Below are 19,426 nucleotides of genomic sequence, written 5' to 3'. Positions count from 1 at the left end.
CCCTTTTCTTTTTGTTTTTCTAAAGTAGAGATATAGTTTTCTATGGGAATATAAGTTTCAAAAAATCTGATATGCTAGAAAATGTAAAAAAAAGAAACGTTATAAAGTAAGTGAATTTTATATGAAATAAAGATCAGCCAGATTTAGTGGTGTTAAGCCTTGAAGTAAATGTGTTCTGTTCTGTTCTGTTGCGCACGCAGGATGGCGCATTTCCTGTTCCTGCCCAATCGGAATATTCCGCGAAAACGTCAAATGTTTTTGTGTTGTTATTCATATCGGCAAACATGGACATTAAATCTGTTCATACACAATTAAATAAGCACAAAGATGCTATTCGTAATACAGTTGAGTCACTTAATGAGTTCAGTTCTCTTGTGTGTTTTCTTCGAATCATTTCTTGCAACGGCGACAGTCCGTGCAATTTTTCTGATGCTTGGTGTGTAGCTGAAAGAAGTGTAGATGTAGACAGCACAGGAAGGAACCCAATAGTTTATTTCGCAGATTTGTTTGACGTTACAATTCTTACACAGTTTCTAGATACAGGCACTTTACCTGAACATAAGAAACAAAGCAGTACGGCACTACTGAAATCATTTGACAGATTGGCAAAATTTCTAGATAATTATGAAGGTAAGTTATTTTAGTAGCTCTCATATACAGGCAAACCAGTTACCATGAGTCTAACAATTACTGTTTAATGAAGATGCATAGTTAAATACTCTATGTATGGAAGTAAAGTTAAAGCCTAATTTTGACACTCTAGACTTATCTTGGATGCCTGGAAATCACAGACACTTGGAGGTTAGTCGAACTAATCCGATGTATTACAGTTTGTTTTATATTGTGACGGTGAAACTGTAACGTCGGACCAAAATGTACCAAAAACCAAATGGAAATCGAGTTTCATGAAGTTTGCATTTAACACCAAATTTTGACATTTTTCTGCACTCTACTTGTAATACAGTATATAATAAATACAGATGGATACCTGATAATCTTGCTTGTTTCTATCAGTAAATATGTAAAAGATATGATAGTTTCGAATCGAAACATATATAATATTATGTTAGCTGAAATCCTGACCTATGAGTCTATGTAAACAACCGCCCAACTGCGGTGAAGTATGTACCGCGTCAAATCACCGACCGGTGAACCGATCAATTTTGTCCCCCATTCTTTTTTTCTAATATAGGCCTCTGTTAATGTTATATCGTAGATTCCCATGTATAATGCGCACTTGTATATAATGAGAACCCCCAATTCCAGCCCAAAATCCTGGGAAAAAAACATTTTTGGTCAATTTTGAGGTGGATGGAAAACCAAAGTACATGTAGAGTTTACATTTGTTTTACCTTTTGAATTTTCTAATTAACTATTTTGAAGAAATAAATAACAGCTGAATCAATATTTCGGAATGGTATCTTTCAAAATGACATGAGCTTCTCAATTCAAACCGATAACAAAAGGTGTGATAGTCTTTTTGTTATGATCAAATAGCCAGTAATTACCGGCAATTAGCGTGTCAACTCCTGTCAGTTTTGTTGTTCACAGTCTGATCTCGGTTAAAGATAATTCTCGATTTTTAATTAGTACCATAATTTTTGTGATTTATTAACATTTCTTTCATCAAAATACTTTTAAATTTATATGAAATTAATTTTGTTTGAAAGAAAAATAAACCATTATTAATTTTGTTCTTTTACGGAACGTAACGGCAATCTTAGATTTTAGCGGTGACAGTTAGCATGGAGAGAAGTTTCCCTTTACCAAAGTGGTGAACATCGGAAATAAAACTTGTTTTGAAGTTTGAAAATCATCTATACCTGTGTATAATGTGCACCCATGATTCGGGGGTGGTCCAGGGGGTCAAAAACTGTGCATTATACATGGTTATCTACAGTAAGGATGAAAAACCATGGTATAAACCAAAAGTTGAGTATCATGGGATGTAACACTTAGGTGTCAGAGAAGAATAATTCCATTGATATACATGTAGGCCTTCTAGTTTTCTTTTACAGAAACAAGCAAAATACTACAGAAGTATTCAGAAAAGAATTTAAGAGAAGTTGAATGGGCTGGAATATTTGGAACACACATAGCAAAACAACTTGCAGTAGTCCAGGATATGAGAATGAGTGATACTGGTTATGAGAAAGTCAGTGTATGCATTTGTGGTTGTGGAAATGACTTGGAGTACGGAGACACGAGTATGGGTGAGTTGGATTATAAATCTCTTTTACTGGTTGTACAATAAAGGCCCACACACTCACACACATGACATGAAATGCTTGAAATTGAATAGTATTTTCCCATAAAACTAATTTTTTGGAGGTATAAACTATAGTGTCATGTAGAAGAGTCACTTAGGCAATGTGAAGGACTACCTTTCTGTTTGTTGAACTTTGTTCCTTCTTGTGCCAGTACTACTTCCACAGTTTTTCGCATATTAGTTAGAATTTTTTCAGTGGCATTAACCTTGACAAACAAATGTATATTTTAACAGAGCATGTAGAAGGTACTAAATTTGTTTCACAAACTATTAAAGAGATTTTAGTGCTTTAATTTCCAACTTTTGTGATATGTTTAGCATGGATGGTACATTTTAGTTGTGCTAGAGATAAACGAAGTTCAGCGGGGTTATAATACAGGAGTCACCTGGTGGTTTGTCGGTTTGTCCGTTACATTTTCTCTTGTCTGGAGCATACCATAAAAACTACTGGTTGGAATTCAATAAAACTTCATACAGTGGTCAAGCACATTTAGAGGATTTGCAGTGCAGAAGAACCATATTTTGAGTAATTACAGAGTTATTGCCCTTTAGTTACTTTTCCTTGTCCGGAGCGTAACTTGAAAACTACTGGTTAGAATCCAACACAACTTCATACAATTTCAAGCATAATGAGATGAAGTGCAGCGTACAAGAACCATAACTCTTTCCAGTCTCTTATTAAGCAGTTACAGAGTTATTGCCCTTTGTTGCCTTTCCTTGTCTGGAGCATAACTTGAAAACTACCGGTTGGAATTCAATACATCTTTATACAATAGTCAGTACTACAATGAGATGAAGTGCTGTGTACAAGAACCATAACTCTGTCTTGATAAATTACAAATTTATTGCCAAGAACCATATCTCTATTTCAGTCTTTTGCAAGGTATTCTATAACTACTAACTTCTTCAGTTGATAAAGCACTCTTTGAGAGATATTAATCACATTTAGTGATAGGTCTAGTTTACTGTGATGTTGAGTAACTTCAGCTTAACAAACTTGATTATTGCCCTTGCAGTCCACTCTTATTACTCCCACATGTTAAGTTGTAAAGTGGCAGAATATAGTATTTGAAAGTGGCTGCTTGTACGGTAACGGGACAACTAGAATTTTTTCTAGTTGTCGGATAACATGACGAGCAGCTTTTACTCGTATGTTAGGCTGGTCGTCAGGAAATCAGTTTCTTTGTATTAAGAGTTCATCTTGATATTAAAGATTTATTTTACCACATCCAATATCAATTTTTATCTTGACATTTCGAGAAAAAGTAGAGCTATTGCACTCGCCCCGGAGTCGCCGTTTGTTGAAGTTTTTGATAAAGTCAGATATCTCTGTTACTATCAAAGCTTTTGTCTTGAAACTGAAAATAGTTATTAATTATCAAGGTCTACACCAGGAGAGACAGTCACCATAATTCTGATTTGAATTTTGACAGAGTTATTCCCATTTTTGTCGAGTTGTCGAGCCCGCTCGCAGTGAGCTAGATATAATCGTCACTTCTGGCGGGTCGGTGTATGTGCGTACGGCCATCCGATTTTGTCCGGACCATAACTTTGACATGCATGGACCAATCTTGTTTATATTTGGATGTTAACCTCAATGAGAATGAGTGTCATGTGTAAATCCCATGTTCCTATCTCAAAGATCAAGGTCACAGTTGGAGGTCAAAGGTCAAATTGAAGTTTTTTTTTTTGTTAAAGTTTTATAAAGTTTTTACTGGCAAAGCTCTAATTCAGAGTTGAGCAAGTGTAGGTAATAGTTTTGTCAAGGTGATTTAATTGCATAAAATTGATTGTTAATTTGACTCCAAAGTGACACAAACAAGCAAATAACAGTATCATATTTTTATGCCCCCAAAGGGAGGCATATTAGTTTTCAACTGTGCATCCGTTAGTTCATTCATTCGTCACAACGTTAACTTTTTGCATGAAGGCACTTTACTCACAAACCACTGCATCCAGGACCTTCAAACTTCACATGCTGATAGTACTTATCGAGTACACGACCCCTACTGATTTAGGGGTCACCAGGTCAAAGTTCAAGGTCACAGGGACCAATGTTAACTTTTTGCATGAAGGCACTTTACTTGCGAACCACTGCACCCAGGACCTTCAAACTTCACATGCTGATAGTACTTATTGAGTACACGACCCCTACTGACTTTGGGTCACCAGGTCGAAGGTCAAGGTGACAGGGGCTAATGTTAACTTTTTGCATGAAGGCACTTTACTTGCGAACCACTGCACCCAGGACCTTCAAACTTCACATGCTGATAGTACTTATTGAGTACATGACCCCTAATGACTTTGGGGTCACCAGGTCAAAGGTCAAGGTGACAGGGGCCAATGTTAACTTTTTGCATGGAGGCACTTTACTCGCGAACCACTGCACCCAGGACCTTCAACTTTCATATGCTAATAGTACTTATTGAGTACACAACCCCTATTGACTTTTGGGTCAACAGGACAAAGGTGAAGGTCACCAGGTCAAAGGTCAAGGTGCTGCGGGGGCATTTGTCAACGTTAGTTACAGCTCTTGTTTCTCAATAAAAAGTTGCAAAATTTTTTCTTACATTATGTACCTGTTTGTGCTTTACTAATTAAAATAATTACAAAATGTACCTTTAGTTATATGTGATATCCTTTTCATACAATATAGTTACATTGTGAAATCCTATTCAGGGGTCGCGCTGTCGGTCGCCAATGGCGCCAAATGCGCCGATTTACAAATTCTGGCGCTAATTTGGATCAGTTGGCGAAAGTTTCTGGCGACAACAAAGCAAAGATCGGGCCGAGACATTTTTTTAATGACACCAAGGATCATCCTACCTAGTCGCTGTGAAGTTAATTATCGCCTGCGGGCGTATCCGAATCGCCGAGTTGTAATCTGTTTGTTTAATTAATTAATGTTGTAAAACCGATGTCAATTATCGATAAATCCCTGGTTAACTCCGCCTACTTGCCTGTCAAACTTCAACCAATCGTAGCGTTATTTATCAATATTGCAAGCCGCCGCCATTTTCAAAATTTTCAATCGGCGTGAAAAGCCGATAATTTTATCGAGTGCAGACTAAAACCTTCTTCAGCATGATCTTAATGTATCAGTCTTACGTTATTTCTTTATTTTATTATAAAATTGCCTCCAAATTTATTTCAATCACGGCCAATTTCTATATTCATACAATGTGACATTAGGTAAGCCCCCTTTCGAAGAAGAAGGGTTATATTATTTTGCAGATGTCAGTCAGTCTGTATGTAGGATCATGAAAGTTGATAGGGAAGTTGGTCATGACCAGCAGATGACCTCTATTGATTTCGAGATCAGTAGGTCAAAGGTCATGATCACAATAGCCCCAAAACAGTTAAATGGTTTCTGGATGATAGCTCAAGAATGCTTGGGCCTAGGATCATTAAAGCTGACAGGGAGGTTGGTCATGACCAGCAGACGACCCCTATTGATTTTGAGGTCAGTAGGTCAAAGATCAAGGTCACACTGATCCGGAACAGTTAAAACGGTTTCTGGATGGTAACTGAAGAACACTTGGGCCTAGGATCATGGACATATATGGCCCAAAAACAGCACCTCTGCACAAAGCTCCCTATTTGTTACCACTCTATGTCTTTGGTAACTTTATGTAACTTATGGTCTCCAAGAAGTTAAAAAGCTTTTGGGCCATATCTAATCATGAAAGGTGATAGGGAGGTTGGTCATGACCAGCAGATGACCCTTATTGATTTTGATATCAGTAGGTCAAAGGTCAAGGTCACAGTGGCCCAGAACAGTAAAACTGTTTCCGGATGATAACTCAATAATGCTTGGGCCTAGAATCATGAAAGTTTATAGGGAGGTCTATCATGACCAGCAGATTACCACTATTGATTCTGAGGTCAGTAGGTAAAAGGTCAAGGTCACAGTGGTCCAAACAGTTAAACTATTTCTTGATGGTAACTTGAGAATGCTTGGGCCTAGGATCACAAAACTTGATAGGGAAGTTGATCATGATCAGCAGGTGACCTCTATTGACTTTGAGGTAAGTAGGTTAAAGGTCAAGGTCACACTGACCAGAACGGTTTCTGGATAATGACTCAAAAACTCTTGAGCCTAGGATCATGAAAGTTGATAGGGAGGTTGGTCATGACCAACAGATGACCGCTTTTGATTTGGAAGCCAGTAGGCCATAGGTCAAGGTCACAATGACACGGAACAGTAAACTGTTTCTGGACAATTACTTGAGAATGCTTGGGCCTTGATCATGAAAGTTGATAGGGAGGTTGGTCATGACCGGCAATGACCCCTATTTATTTAGAGGTCAGTAGGTCAAAGGTCAAGGTCACATTGACCTAGAACAGTAGAACTTTTGTGTAGTGTCCAAATAATTTCTGTTCATTGTGCTATTACTGAATGCATCAAAGGGGGGCATTTCGTGTTCTAGGTCTTGTTATAATTATGTGAAATCCTCTCTATACATTGTGACATTTAGTTAAAAGTGAAGTCCTATTGTTGTATTATACAATGTCTTCTCGTACCTTCTAAGTTCTATACAAACTGGGTGTTTTTAGCTCACCTGAGCAATGCTTAGGTGAGTTTTTGTGATCGCTCAATGTCCGTCGTCTGTAGTCTGTCTGTCAACATTTAGCTTGTGTATGCGAGAGTCTGTATTTTCAACTGATCTTCATGAAATTTTGTCAGAATGATTACCTTGATAAAATCTAGGCCGAGTTCGAAAGTAGGTCATCTGGGGTCAAAAACTAGGTCACTAGGTCAAATCAAAGAAAAACCTTGTGTATGCGATAGAGGCTGTATTTTTCAATTTATTTTCATGAATTTTGGTCACAATAATTACTTTGATGAAATTCAGTTTGAGTTCATCTGGGGTAAAAACTAGGTCACTAGGTAAAATCAGAGAAAAACCTTGTGTATGTGTTAGAGGCTGTAGTTTTCAATTAATTTTCATGAATTTTGGTTAGAATGATTGCCTAGATGAAATCTAGGTCAAGTTCAGATATGGGTCATCTGGATCAAAAATTAGGTCACCAGGTAAGATTAAAGAAAAACGTTGTGTATCCGATAGAGGCTGTATTTTTCAATTGATCTTCATGAAATTTAGTCAAAATGATTGCATTGATGAAATCTAGTTCAATTTTGAATATGGGTCATCTGGGCTCAAAAAGTAGGTCTTTAGGTCAAATCAAAGAAAAACTTTGTGTATGCGATAGAGGCTATATTTTTAGCTCGACTATTCGAAGAATAGTCTAGCTATTCTACTCACCCTGGCGTCGGCGTTGGCGTCACACCTTGGTTAAGTTTTTGCATGCAAGTACATACAGCCATCAATTAAAGGCATATAGCTTTGAAACTTATTTTTTCTTTTTCTAGGTCAATTACCAACCTCTCTGGATCAAGTCCCATAACTCTGACATGTATTTTGAGCAAATTATGCCCCCTTTTGGACTTAGAAAATTTTGGTTAAAGTTTTACATGCAAGTTCTATCTCCAAAACTAATGCAGATATTGATTTGAAACTTCACATGTGTCTTCGGGGTTATAAAACTAGTTGATAGCAGCAAGTCCCATAACTCTGACCTTCATTTTGGCCAAATTATGCCCCCTTTTGGACTTAGAAAATTCTGGTTAAAGTTTTGCGTGCAAGTACATACAGCTATTTCTAAAAGGCATATAGATTTGAAACTTATTTTTCTTTTTCTAGATCAATTACCAACCTCACTAGGTCAAGTCCCATAACTCTGACATGTATTTTGAGTAAATTATGCCCCCTTTTGGACTTAGAAAATTTTGGTTAAAGTTTTACATGCAAGTTACTATCTCCAAAACTAATGCAGATATTGATTTGAAACTTCACATGTGTCTTCGGGGTTATAAAATTAGTTGATAGCAGCAAGTCCCATAACTCTGACCTTCATTTTGGCCAAATTATGCCCCCTTTTGGACTTAGCAAATTCTGGTTAAAGTTTTGCGTGCAAGTACATACAGCTATTACTAAAAGGCATATAGATTTGAAACTTATTTTTTCTTTTTCTAGATCAATAACTAACCTCACTTGATCAAGTCCCATAACTCTTACATGTATTTTGAGCAAATTATTCCCCTTTTTGGACTTAGAAAATCCTGGTTAAAGTTTTGCGTGCAAGTACATACAGCAATTACTAAAAGGCATATAGATTTGAAACTTATTTTTTCTTTTTCTAGATCAATTACCAACCTCACTGGGTCAAGTCCCATAACTCTGGCATGTATTTTGGGCAAATTATGCCCCCTTTTGGACTTTGAAAATTCTGGTTAAAGTTTTACATGCGAGTTTCTATCTCCAAAACTAATGCAGATATTGAATTGAAACTTCACATGTGCCTTCGGGGTTATAAAACTAGTTGATAGCAGCAAGTCCCATAACTGATATGCATTTTGGTCAAATTATGCCCCCTTTTGAACTTAAAACTCTTTTGATATTTAATCTTTTTGGGTAATATTTTCCTGCTTCTGGGACAATATTTCGAATAGTCGAGCTTGGCTGTCTTATGGACAGCTCTTGTTCAATTGATCTTCATGAAATTAAGTCAGAATGATTGCCTTGATGAAATCTAGGTCAAGTTTGAATATGAGTCATATTAGGTCAAAAAGTAGGTCACTAGGTCAAATCAAAGAAAATACTTGTGTATGTGATAGAGGCTGTATTTTTCATTTGATCTTCATGAAATTTGGTCACAATAATTGCCTTGATGAAATCTAGGTTGAGTTTGATTATGGGTCATCTGGGGTCAAAAAGTAGGTCACTAGGTTAAGTCAAAGGAAAACCTTGTGTATGTGATAGAGGCTGTATTTTTCAACTGATATTCATAAAATTTTGTCAGAATGATAGCCTTGATGAAATCTAGGTCAGTTTTGAATATGGGTCATCTGAGTTCAAAAACTAGGTCACTAGGTCAAATCAAGGCAAAAACCTTGTGTATGCAGTAGGTGCTGCATTTTACACTGGAATTTCATAAAATTTAGTCAGAATGATTGCCTTGGTGAAATCTAGGTCAAGTTTGAATATGGGTTGTCTGGGGTCAAAAACTAGGTCACTAGGTCAATTCAAATAAAAACCTTGTGTATGCGATAGAGGCTGTATTTTTCAATTGATCTTCATGAAATTTGGTCAGAATGATTGCCTTGATGAAGTCTAGGTCAGGTTCGAATATGGGTCATCTGGGATCAAAAACTAGGTCACTAGGTCAAATCAAAGATAATACTTGTTTATACTTAGGGTTTTTGCTCCAATTTTATTGATAATTGGTCAGAATATTTTTTTTCCATGAAATCACTAGGTCAAACATGTTTACACTGTTATGGTGTGTTTCTCAGGTGAGCGACGTAGGGCCATCTTGGCCCTCTTGTTATTACTAGAACAGTGCATTATACTAGTATAAATGTTCTATAATGATGTTTTATAATGTTCATACGATTTTTAACATTATGAGGTAAACAGTCAGATTTTCTGTTGCCCAGGAAGTAGTGCAGAATATAAAAATAAATATAAATTAGAACTGCTGCTTTTACATTGTTACAACTCTTAAATTATCAAGATGAACTCTTACATAAAAATGTTATGTATACAAAGAAATTAACTTCCAGATAACCAGCCTAACTTAGGAGTAAAAACTGCTTGTCCGGATACTGGACAACTAGTAGAAATTCTTTATCTTTTTTTTTTTTAGCTCACCTGAGTAGTGTCCGGCGTCTGTCTGTCATCTGTCAACATAAAGCTTGTATATGCGTTAGAGGCTGTATTTTTTCAATTGATCTTCATGTAATTTGGTCAGAATGATTGTCCTGATGAAATCTAGTTTGAGTTCGAATGCGGGTCATCTGGGGTTTAAACTCAAGAGACCTCATTTTTGGCCCGATCCTAATGAAAATTGGCCAGAATACTTGTTTCCATGAAATCATTCAGTCAAACACGTTTACACGGTTATGGTGTATTTCTCAGGTGAGCCACCTAGGGCCATCTTCGCCCTCTTGTTTTTTTATATACAGAGCATAACTGGAAAAGACTTGAGTTATTGAGACTAAACTCCATATACGGGTAGGACTGGGACGATTACTTGGTTAATCGGATCTGATTCGATTACTAGGTGAAACCTGTTTCAATTTTGCAAAACCGATAATCACTCTCAGTCAAAAAAAATTGAGAGTCGTACTTTATCTTTATTGATCGAGGCCGCGATCATATTGAATAGGACAAGTATTTGCAAGCTGGGGAAAATATTTCATGATGGACCTGTGAATTCTTTACTTATGGGTGAAACAGGTCTCATTAGCGTAAATACGACTAGCTTCTACTGATTATAAAAACATACCGTACGATTTGTTGTGAATTAACTGTTGTTGTACTTTTAGTAGTTCAACCGCCACCCTTGTTTAAGAGCAAAGTTTTTTTCATCCTCAAGTAATAAGTAAGTAGACTCGCCCAGTTTAATCAATATAGACGCATAATCTAACTATACGAGCGTCTATTTCACCCGATTTACATTCGGAACATTTTCACGCGTTTCGGGCTTTATCGTATGTTTAACATGGGATTTTTGAACCGTCCAAAGATGTTGGAAATGTTTGTCTCATTGTTTATTTTTTTTTAATAAAACTGTTACTGCTTTCATTGTTTACCACTTTTTTCCACCCTTGCCCGAAAAAACAGTAATGAGTTTGTACACTGTTCAGACAACTGTGCTGTGGAAAATCTTTAAAAAAGGAAAGAAGACAAGAAGGAAAGAAAACGTTTTTCGAAAAAGGCAACATTAGGACTGCATGTAAAGTATATGCGGCTGCTGCTACATACGACCCCGACATAATTCATATTATTTATCTAAAAGAAACTAAGAATTTTACCTTCAAGAAAGCTTGATTTTATCATTTTCCCAAATTTAACACGTTAGTCCATAAAACTGTCCCAGAATGCAAAAAATGAAGTGCTAAATTTCAAAATGTCCAGGGTGGGTGGGGGGGGGGGTGGGGGGCAGGGGATCGGCCCCCCTCTGGGAAAATTGGCTGTGTCCGTGCATGGTCACTATACCTATCCAGTACTGGACATTACGGTAAACGCTTCTTTCCTGCACAAATGACAATTTCGCAACTTCTGTCCGGTTTGTACAAATTTCTGGCCGCGATAAACCATTTGACTTGTACATTTCTTTGACCAGCACATAGACCCACAGTATATTTCTACTAAAACACATCAACTGAATATAATCAATAGTCGCAGATTTTTCTGTTGTGATATATTTAATAAATTATATAGGGAGGTAATAAAATACACCAAGATATGACTTATTAATTGCCACACTGCTTGCAAACGATAAAGTTGGTAAGTTTCTAATAAAGTCAGCTACTGGAAGTACCTTGATACGGTTGTCAGGAAAGAAAACAGCATTTTCAAAATGGCGACCGATTAACTGGTTTGATTCAGTTTCAAACAAATGATTAACAGGTCTCAAAATTTTGAAATCATCCCAGCCCTATATGCAGGTAGATTGTTGTTGAGGAGTAGATGTGCACAAGAACTATTACTCTGTTGTGCACTTTTTTTTAAAATGATCCCCCTTTACATAACAAAAAAGGTACATTTGGCCTAAAAAAATTTTTTTGGCTATGAAAAGAACAACAACAATTCTTGGCATTAAAAAAAGTTGTTAGCCTAAAAATAATTCATGTGGCCATGAAAAACCTGGGGGCCTTGACTTTTGACCTACTGATCTCAAAATCAATAGGGGTCATCAGCTGGTCATGACCAACCTCTGCATCAAGTTTCAAGATGCTAGGCCCACCCGTTCTTGTGTTACCGTAAAAAAAACTTTTACTTTCCCGGGGCACTGTGTGACCTTTGATCTCAAAATCAGTCAAGGTCATCTGCTGTTCATGAGCAACCACTACATAAATTTTCAAGATGCTAGCGCAAGCTTTCTCCAGTTATCATCCAGAAACAGTTTTACTATTCCCGGTCACTGTGACCTTTAACTTTGACTTACTGACACTAAAGTCAACAGGGGTCATCTGTTACTCATGACAAACCTCCACACCAAGATATACCCCATCACCTAAGGGGGGCATAAATATTGAAACATACATCTAACTCTGATTTTGAAACGACAGCTGAGGCTGCAGAGCAGTCTTGAAATCGTTTATCTTTTGAATTGTCAAAATATTCATTATTCAGTATATCAAAATTGATATTTCTACCATATTCCGTTTGAGAGATTTATCAACTATCATCTGACTTTTTCTGTTTTCAGGAAATAAGCAAGTTTGGCATGGCAGTATTGACATCTTTTTGGGTCATGTGGCAATAGATGTAGCATGGCAAGCAACTGACAGTAGTAGCACATCAGCTTTTGAATTGGATACAGATAACCTGGACAAGTATCGACACCAGCTTATTGCGGAAACTATTGTATTTTCTTGTACTCGAAGTAAAGGACTTGTTCCTACAATTGCAGTTTCTAGAGAAAAATTGAAAGTATTTCTGTATGATCATGAATCAGACCTCCTCTTTGAAAGCAAAGAGTTTCCACTTGCCAGTTTCACAAAGGAGAAAGAGCTGCCTTACCAAACTATTTTAGCACTCTGGCTTGCCATTAATTACTCCTTGTTTGGTTCGGGGATTAGTCCTGTCTATAAACAGGCAGGTTACTTTGCAAATTTCAAGCCATTTATTACTGAGAAAAAGAAATGTGAAATATATGTGAAGGAAATGCATTTATTTGGCTGCAAAAAGGTCCTTACAATGTTACCTCCTTTGAGCGCTACTGTAGACAAAAAAGGGCAAAAAGGATTTTGGCATGTACCTAGATCATAATCAGTACTTAGAGTTTACATTTTTGTATCTTCTAAATAAAAAGGTCACAACAAGAGCACTGCAATGTGGAGCAATATACGCTCAAAGGTATGACCATTGTGTGACCTTGACCCTTGTAGCTAGCCATCCAGAACACGCGCTTTGCACATCGTCTCAATGTGGTGAACATTTATGTCAAGTTTCTTTGAAATCCTTCAACGGGTTCATTAGTTACAGAACGACGACATTTGACCCCAAAGTGTGACCCTGACCTTGAAGTAAGAGATCCAGAACATGCTAAGTTTCTTTACAATCTTTCAAGCAGTTAAAGAGTTACAGAGTAGACATGAAACACACTCATGACTATTGGCCACTAAGTGTGAGTGAGCCACACAAAACACTTGCTCTGCATGTCATCTTGATGTGGAGAACATTTGTGTCAAGGTTCTTCGAAATCCTTCCAGGGGGGTCAATAGTTACAGAGTGGACACGAAGCGCACGCATATGACCTTTGACCCCCGAGTGTTATCTCGACCTTGAAGCGAGCCATCTGGAAAATGCGCTCTGCAAGTAGTCCCGATGCGATGAACATTTGTGTCAAATTTCTTTGAAATCTTTCAAGGGGTTCAAGAGTTAGAGAGCGAACACAAAATTGCTAACGGGCGGACGGACTGACAGACAGACACGGGGGTATTATAACATAATAAGTCCCATACAAAATGAATTCTACGGAGGTCAAAATCAGTTTGCTTTAATTCATATGCATTCTGCTTCAGTTGGAATTTATTACCATGGTTAAAATTTGATAACTGTTATATGTATGGAAACAAAAAGGTAAAAATGCAGTTCCCTTACTGAGAATTGTAGATGTCATGTAAGAAGTGTACTTGAGAAGTTGTACTACACACCAGGGAATTTGCATGTACTAGTAATATCCACATAATACCCTGCTCAGTTCAGTTTGAAAACATCTTTTTGAATTGCTGTATAATAAGTAATAACTGAAAAATGTTTACAAAACTTGTTTTTCAGAGAGGATACAACTACCTGCTTGTTTAATTGTTACGTTATTGATGAACAATTTACAGTGACATGTACATTCAAACAAAAATATTACTATTGAACATTTTTAGCTAGCTTGAGCACGTATGGAACATGTTGAACTGTTGTGACTGCTCTGTCTATTCTGTAATCTTGTTTTGTTAGCTCACCTGACATTTTGTGCCAAGGTGAACTTTTAACGTGGATGATTGTCCGTCGTCCGTCAACATTTTGCTTCGAAAGACATCTCTTCTAAAATCATTGGACCAGTATCAGTGAAATTTGGCAGGACGTTCCTTGCATGAAGCTCTACCAAAACTGTTCGAAGAATTCCATTCCACGCAAAACTCTGTATGAAAAAAGCTGTAATATTCTTCTTCTCCAAAAGTACAAGCCCTAGAGCTTTGATATTTGATATGTAACATTGTCTAGTGGTACTGTACCAAGTTTGTTCAAATCGTGGCCCCAGGGGCCACACCCATCAGGCGAAGAGGTCTCTTTAGAGTTAGGAGAAACATCACTTCCAATGATTTTCTTTAGCAACCAGTGACTTGCCAAGCTACCACTAAAATGGCTTTATATGGGTTACAGTCATTAAGATCTAGGTTTTTGGGCTACAAAATCCTTTATACATGTACACTAACTTCTTCTAGAACACATGTAGCTAAAAGCAAACCACAACTTATTTGTAAAACACTTTGGCTTGCGATCATCATCCTGTCTCAGGTGAGCAGAGAAGTCCTCTGACAGCTCTTGTTTTGACTTTGTAGTTTTTAACTTGACTATTAGAAGAATATGGAGAGCTTAGGCTACTCACCTGGCGTCGGTGTTGGTAAAAGTTTTTATGAAATGGTAATATCTTGTGTACCATCAAAGATATTTACTTCAAACTTAAAACACTTGTTTATTATAACAGTCTCTACCTGTAGGCAAGAATACATAACTCTGTCAGATATTTTGGCTGCATTATGGCCCTTTTTGGACTTGGAAATTGGTTCAGATTTCGTACAAGTCCATGTTTTGTAAGAAACTATTTGACATGCGGCTTTGGAACTTTAAAAACATGTTTATTATATTACCGGATAGTCTCTACCTTAGGTAAGATTACATAACTCTTGTCAACACTTGGCTGAATTATGGCCCTTTTTGGTCAGTTTTTGTACAAGTACATGTTTTGTCAAAATTATTTGACATGTGGCTTTGAAACTTTGAACACTTGCTTCCGGTAATTATCATGATTTCCATTTGTAGGCATGAATGCATAACTCTGCCAAATATTTTGGCTGAATTATGGCCCTTCTTCGACATGGAAATTGATTTGGGTGTTTTCGTACAAGTCCAGGTTTTGTCAAAATTATTTGACATGTGGCTTTGAAATTTTGAACAATTGCTTATCATCATGATTTTCATCTTTAGGCAAGATTACATAACTCTGTCAACTATTTTGGCTGAATTATGGCCCTTTTTGGACTTTGAATATGGTACACTGGTTTTGTACAAGTCTCCATTTTATCAAAACTATTTTTTGACATGTGGCTTTAAACACTTGTTTATTGCCATGATCTCCATCTGTAAGCAAGATTACATAACTCTGTCTACTATTTTGGCTGAATTTTTTGACTTGGAAATCAGTCAAATTTTTCACACCAGTTCATATTTTGCCTAACGTGTTTGTCATATAGGTTTGAAACTTTGACCACTTGTTTACCATCATAGTCTACATGTGTTTACAAGACTTTATAACTAGGACAATAATAATAATAATAGACAATGACTTTTGCTCAGTTATGGCCCTTTTTAGCTCATCTGATTTTTTGGAAAAAAAAAGTTATTGTCATCACTTGATCGGCGTCGGTGTTGCCTGGTTAAGTTTTATGTTTAGGTCAGCTTTTCTCCTAAACTATCAAAGGTATTGCTTTGAAACTTGCAATACTTGTTCACCATCATAAGTTGACCCTGTACATCAAGAAACATAACTCTATCCTGCTTTTTGCAAGAATTGTTGCCCTTTTTGGACTTAGAAAATCAATTTTCTTGGTTAAGTTTTATGTTTAGGTCAGCTTTTCTCCTAAACTATCAAAGCTATTGCTTTAAAACTTGCACACTTGTTCACCATCTTAAGCTGACCATGTACAGCAAGAACCTTAACTCCATCCTGCTTTTTGCAAGATTTATGGCCCCTTTTGGACTTAGAAAATATCAGATTTCTTGGTTAAGTTTTATGTTTAGGTCAATGTTTTCTCTTAAACTATCAAAACTATTGCTTTGAAACTTGCAACACTTGTTCACCATCATAAGCTGACCCAGAACATCAAGAAACATAACTCCATCTTGCTTTTTGCAAGAATTATTGCCCCTTTTGGACTTAGAAAATCAGTTTTCTTGGTTGAGTATTATGTTTAAGTCAGCTTTTCTCATAAACGATCAAAGCTAACAGTTTTTCACCATCATAAGCGGAGGCTGTACATCAAGAAAGTTTAACATAACTCTATCCTGCTTTTTGCAAGAATAATGGCCCTTTTTAGACTTAGAAAATCATGGGTAGGACAATATTTCTATTATACAAAAAAAATCAGATGAGCGTCAGCACCCGCAAGGCGGTGCTCTTGTTTATGGTCTAGCTCGCCGACACAGCTCTTGTTTAGTTTAGTTTAGTTTGTGTAATTATTCTTTTTCTTGTTTTATAGATTTAGCGTCATAAAATGATGTTGTTCCGTTAGTACTTGTTTGTGTCATTGCATTTTTAGCTCACCTGTCACATAGTGACAAGGTGAGCTTTTGTGATCACGCAGCGTCCGTAGTCCGTGCGTCCGTCCGTGCGTCCGTCCGTCCGTAAACTTTTGCTTGTGACCACTCTAGAGGCCATATATTTCACAAGATCTTCATGAAAATTGGTCAGAACGTTCACCTTGATGATATCTAGGTCAGCTTCGAAACTGGGTCACGTGCCGTCAAAAACTAGGTCAGTAGGTCAAATAATAGAAAAACCTTGTGACCTCTCTAGAGGCCATATTTTTCATGGGATCTGTATGAAAGTTTGTCTGAATGTTCATCTTGATGATATCTAGGTAAAGTTCGAAACTGGGTCACATGCGGTCAAAAACTAGGTCAGTAGGTCTAAAAATAGAAAAACCTTGTGACCTCTCTAGAGGCCATATATTTCATGAGATCTTCATGAAAATTGGTCAGAATGTTCACCTTGATGATATCTAGGTCAAGTTCGAAAGTGGGTCACGTGCCGTCAAAAACTAAGTCAGTAGGTCAAATAATAGAAAAACCTTGTGACCTCTCTAGAGGCCATATTTTTCATGGGATCTGTATGAAAATTGGTCCGAATGTTCTTGATGATATCTAGGTCAAGTTTGAAAGTGGGTCATGTGCCGTCAAAAACTAGGTCAGTAGGTCAAATAATAGAAAAACCTTGTGACCTGTCTAGAGGCCATACTTGTGAATGGTTCTCCATAAAAATTGGTCAGAATGTTCATCTTGATGATATCTAGGTCAAGTTCGAAAGTGGGTCACGTGCCCTCAAAAAGTAGGTCAGTAGGTCAAATAATGAAAAAAAGTTGTGACCTCTCTAGAGGCCATATTTTGCAATGGATCTTCATGAAAATTGATCTGAGTGTTCACCTTGATGATATCTAGGTCAGTTTCGAAACTGGGTCACGTGCGGTCAAAAACTAGGCCAGTAGGTATAAAAATAGAAAAACCTTGTGATCTCTCTAGAGGCCATATTTTTCATGAGATCTTCATGAAAATTAGTGAGAATGTTCACCTTGATGATATCTAGGTAAAATTCAAAACAGGGTCACGTACCTTCGAAAACTAGGTCAATAGGTCAAATAATAGAAAAACCTTGTGACCCCTGTAAAGGCCATATTTTTCAATGGATCTTCATGAAAATTGGTCAGAATTTTTATCTTGATAATATCTAGGTCAAGTTCAAAACTGGGTCACATGAGCTAAAAAACTAGGTCACTATGTCAAATAATAGAAAAAACGACGTCATACTCAAAACTGGGTCATGTAGGAAGAGGTGAGCGATTCAGGACCATCATGAACCTCTTGTTTATAAAACTTTTTAGCTCACCTGTCACAAAGTGACAAGGTGAGCATTTGTGATCGCGCAGCGTCCGTCGTCCGTCCGTTCATCAGTCCGTCCGTGCGTGCGTGCGTCAGTCCGTAAACTTTTCCTTGTGACCACTCTAGAGGTCACATTTTTCATGGGATCTTTATGAAAGTTGGTCAGAATGTTCACCTTGATGATATCTAGGTCAAGTTCGAAACTAGGTCACGTGCCTTCAAAAACTAGGTCAGTAGGTCTAAAAATAGAAAAACCTTGTGACCTCTCTAGAGGCCATATATTTTACGAGATCTTCATGAAAATTGGTCAGAATGTTCACCTTGATGATATCTAGGTCAAGTTCGAAACTGGGTCACGTGCCTTCAAAAACTAGGTCAGTAGGTCTAAAAATAGAAAAACATTGTGACCTCGCTAGAGGCCATATATTTCATGAGGTCATCATGAAAATTGGTCAGAACGTTCACCTTGATGATATCTAGGTCAAGTTCGAAACTGGGTCACGTGCCCTTAAAAACTAGGTCAGTAGGTCAAATAATAGAAAGACCTTGTGAGCTCTGTAAAGGCCATATTTATCATGGGATCTGTATGAAAGTTGGTCTGAATGTTCATCTTGATGATACCTAGGTCAGGTTCGAAACTGGGTCACGTGCGGTCAAAAACTATGTCAGTAGGTCTAAAAATAGAAAAACCTTGTGACCTCTCTTAGAGGCCATATATTTAATGAGATCTTCATGAAAATTGGTCAGAATGTTCACCTTGAAGATATCTAGGTCAAGTTCGAAAGTGGGTCACGTGCCATCAAAAACTAGGTCAGTAGGTCAAATAATAGAAAAACCTTGTGACCTCTCTAGAGGCCATATTTTTCATGGGATCTGTATTGAATTTTGGTCTGAATGTTCATCTTGATGATATCTAGATCAAGTTCGAAAGTGGGTCACGTGCCGTCAAAAACTAGGTCAGTAGGTCAAATAATAGAAAAACCTTGTGACCTCTTTAAAGGCCATATTTTTCATGGGATCTGTATGAAAGTTGGTCTGAATGTTCATCTTGATGATATCTAGCTCAAGTTCGAAACAGGGTCATGTGCGGTCAAAAACTAGGTCAGTAGGTCTAAAAATAGAAAAACCTTGTGACCTCTCTAGAGGCCATACTTGTGAATGGATCTCCATAAAAATTGGTCAGAATGTTCATCTTGATGATATCTAGGTT

At 37.2% G+C, this 19,426-nt stretch overlaps 1 protein-coding gene across 1 annotated transcript; it reads left to right on the top strand.

The window, feature by feature from the left end:
* The first annotated feature begins 210 nt into the window (after positions 1–210).
* On the top strand, positions 211–17,120 carry LOC123522831 (uncharacterized). The gene is made up of 3 exons (XM_045300294.2): positions 211–630; positions 2,019–2,213; positions 12,551–17,120. The coding sequence occupies exons 1-3, from the start codon at positions 285–287 to the stop codon at positions 13,111–13,113; spliced, it is 1,104 nt and encodes a 367-aa protein (XP_045156229.2). The 5' UTR covers positions 211–284; the 3' UTR covers positions 13,114–17,120.
* The last annotated feature ends 2,306 nt before the right edge of the window (positions 17,121–19,426 follow it).

This window comes from Mercenaria mercenaria, chromosome 8, assembly GCF_021730395.1.
Source record: "Mercenaria mercenaria strain notata chromosome 8, MADL_Memer_1, whole genome shotgun sequence".
NCBI classification, from domain to species: Eukaryota; Metazoa; Mollusca; class Bivalvia; order Venerida; family Veneridae; genus Mercenaria; species Mercenaria mercenaria.
This window is presented reverse-complemented; position numbering and strand designations above follow the sequence as displayed.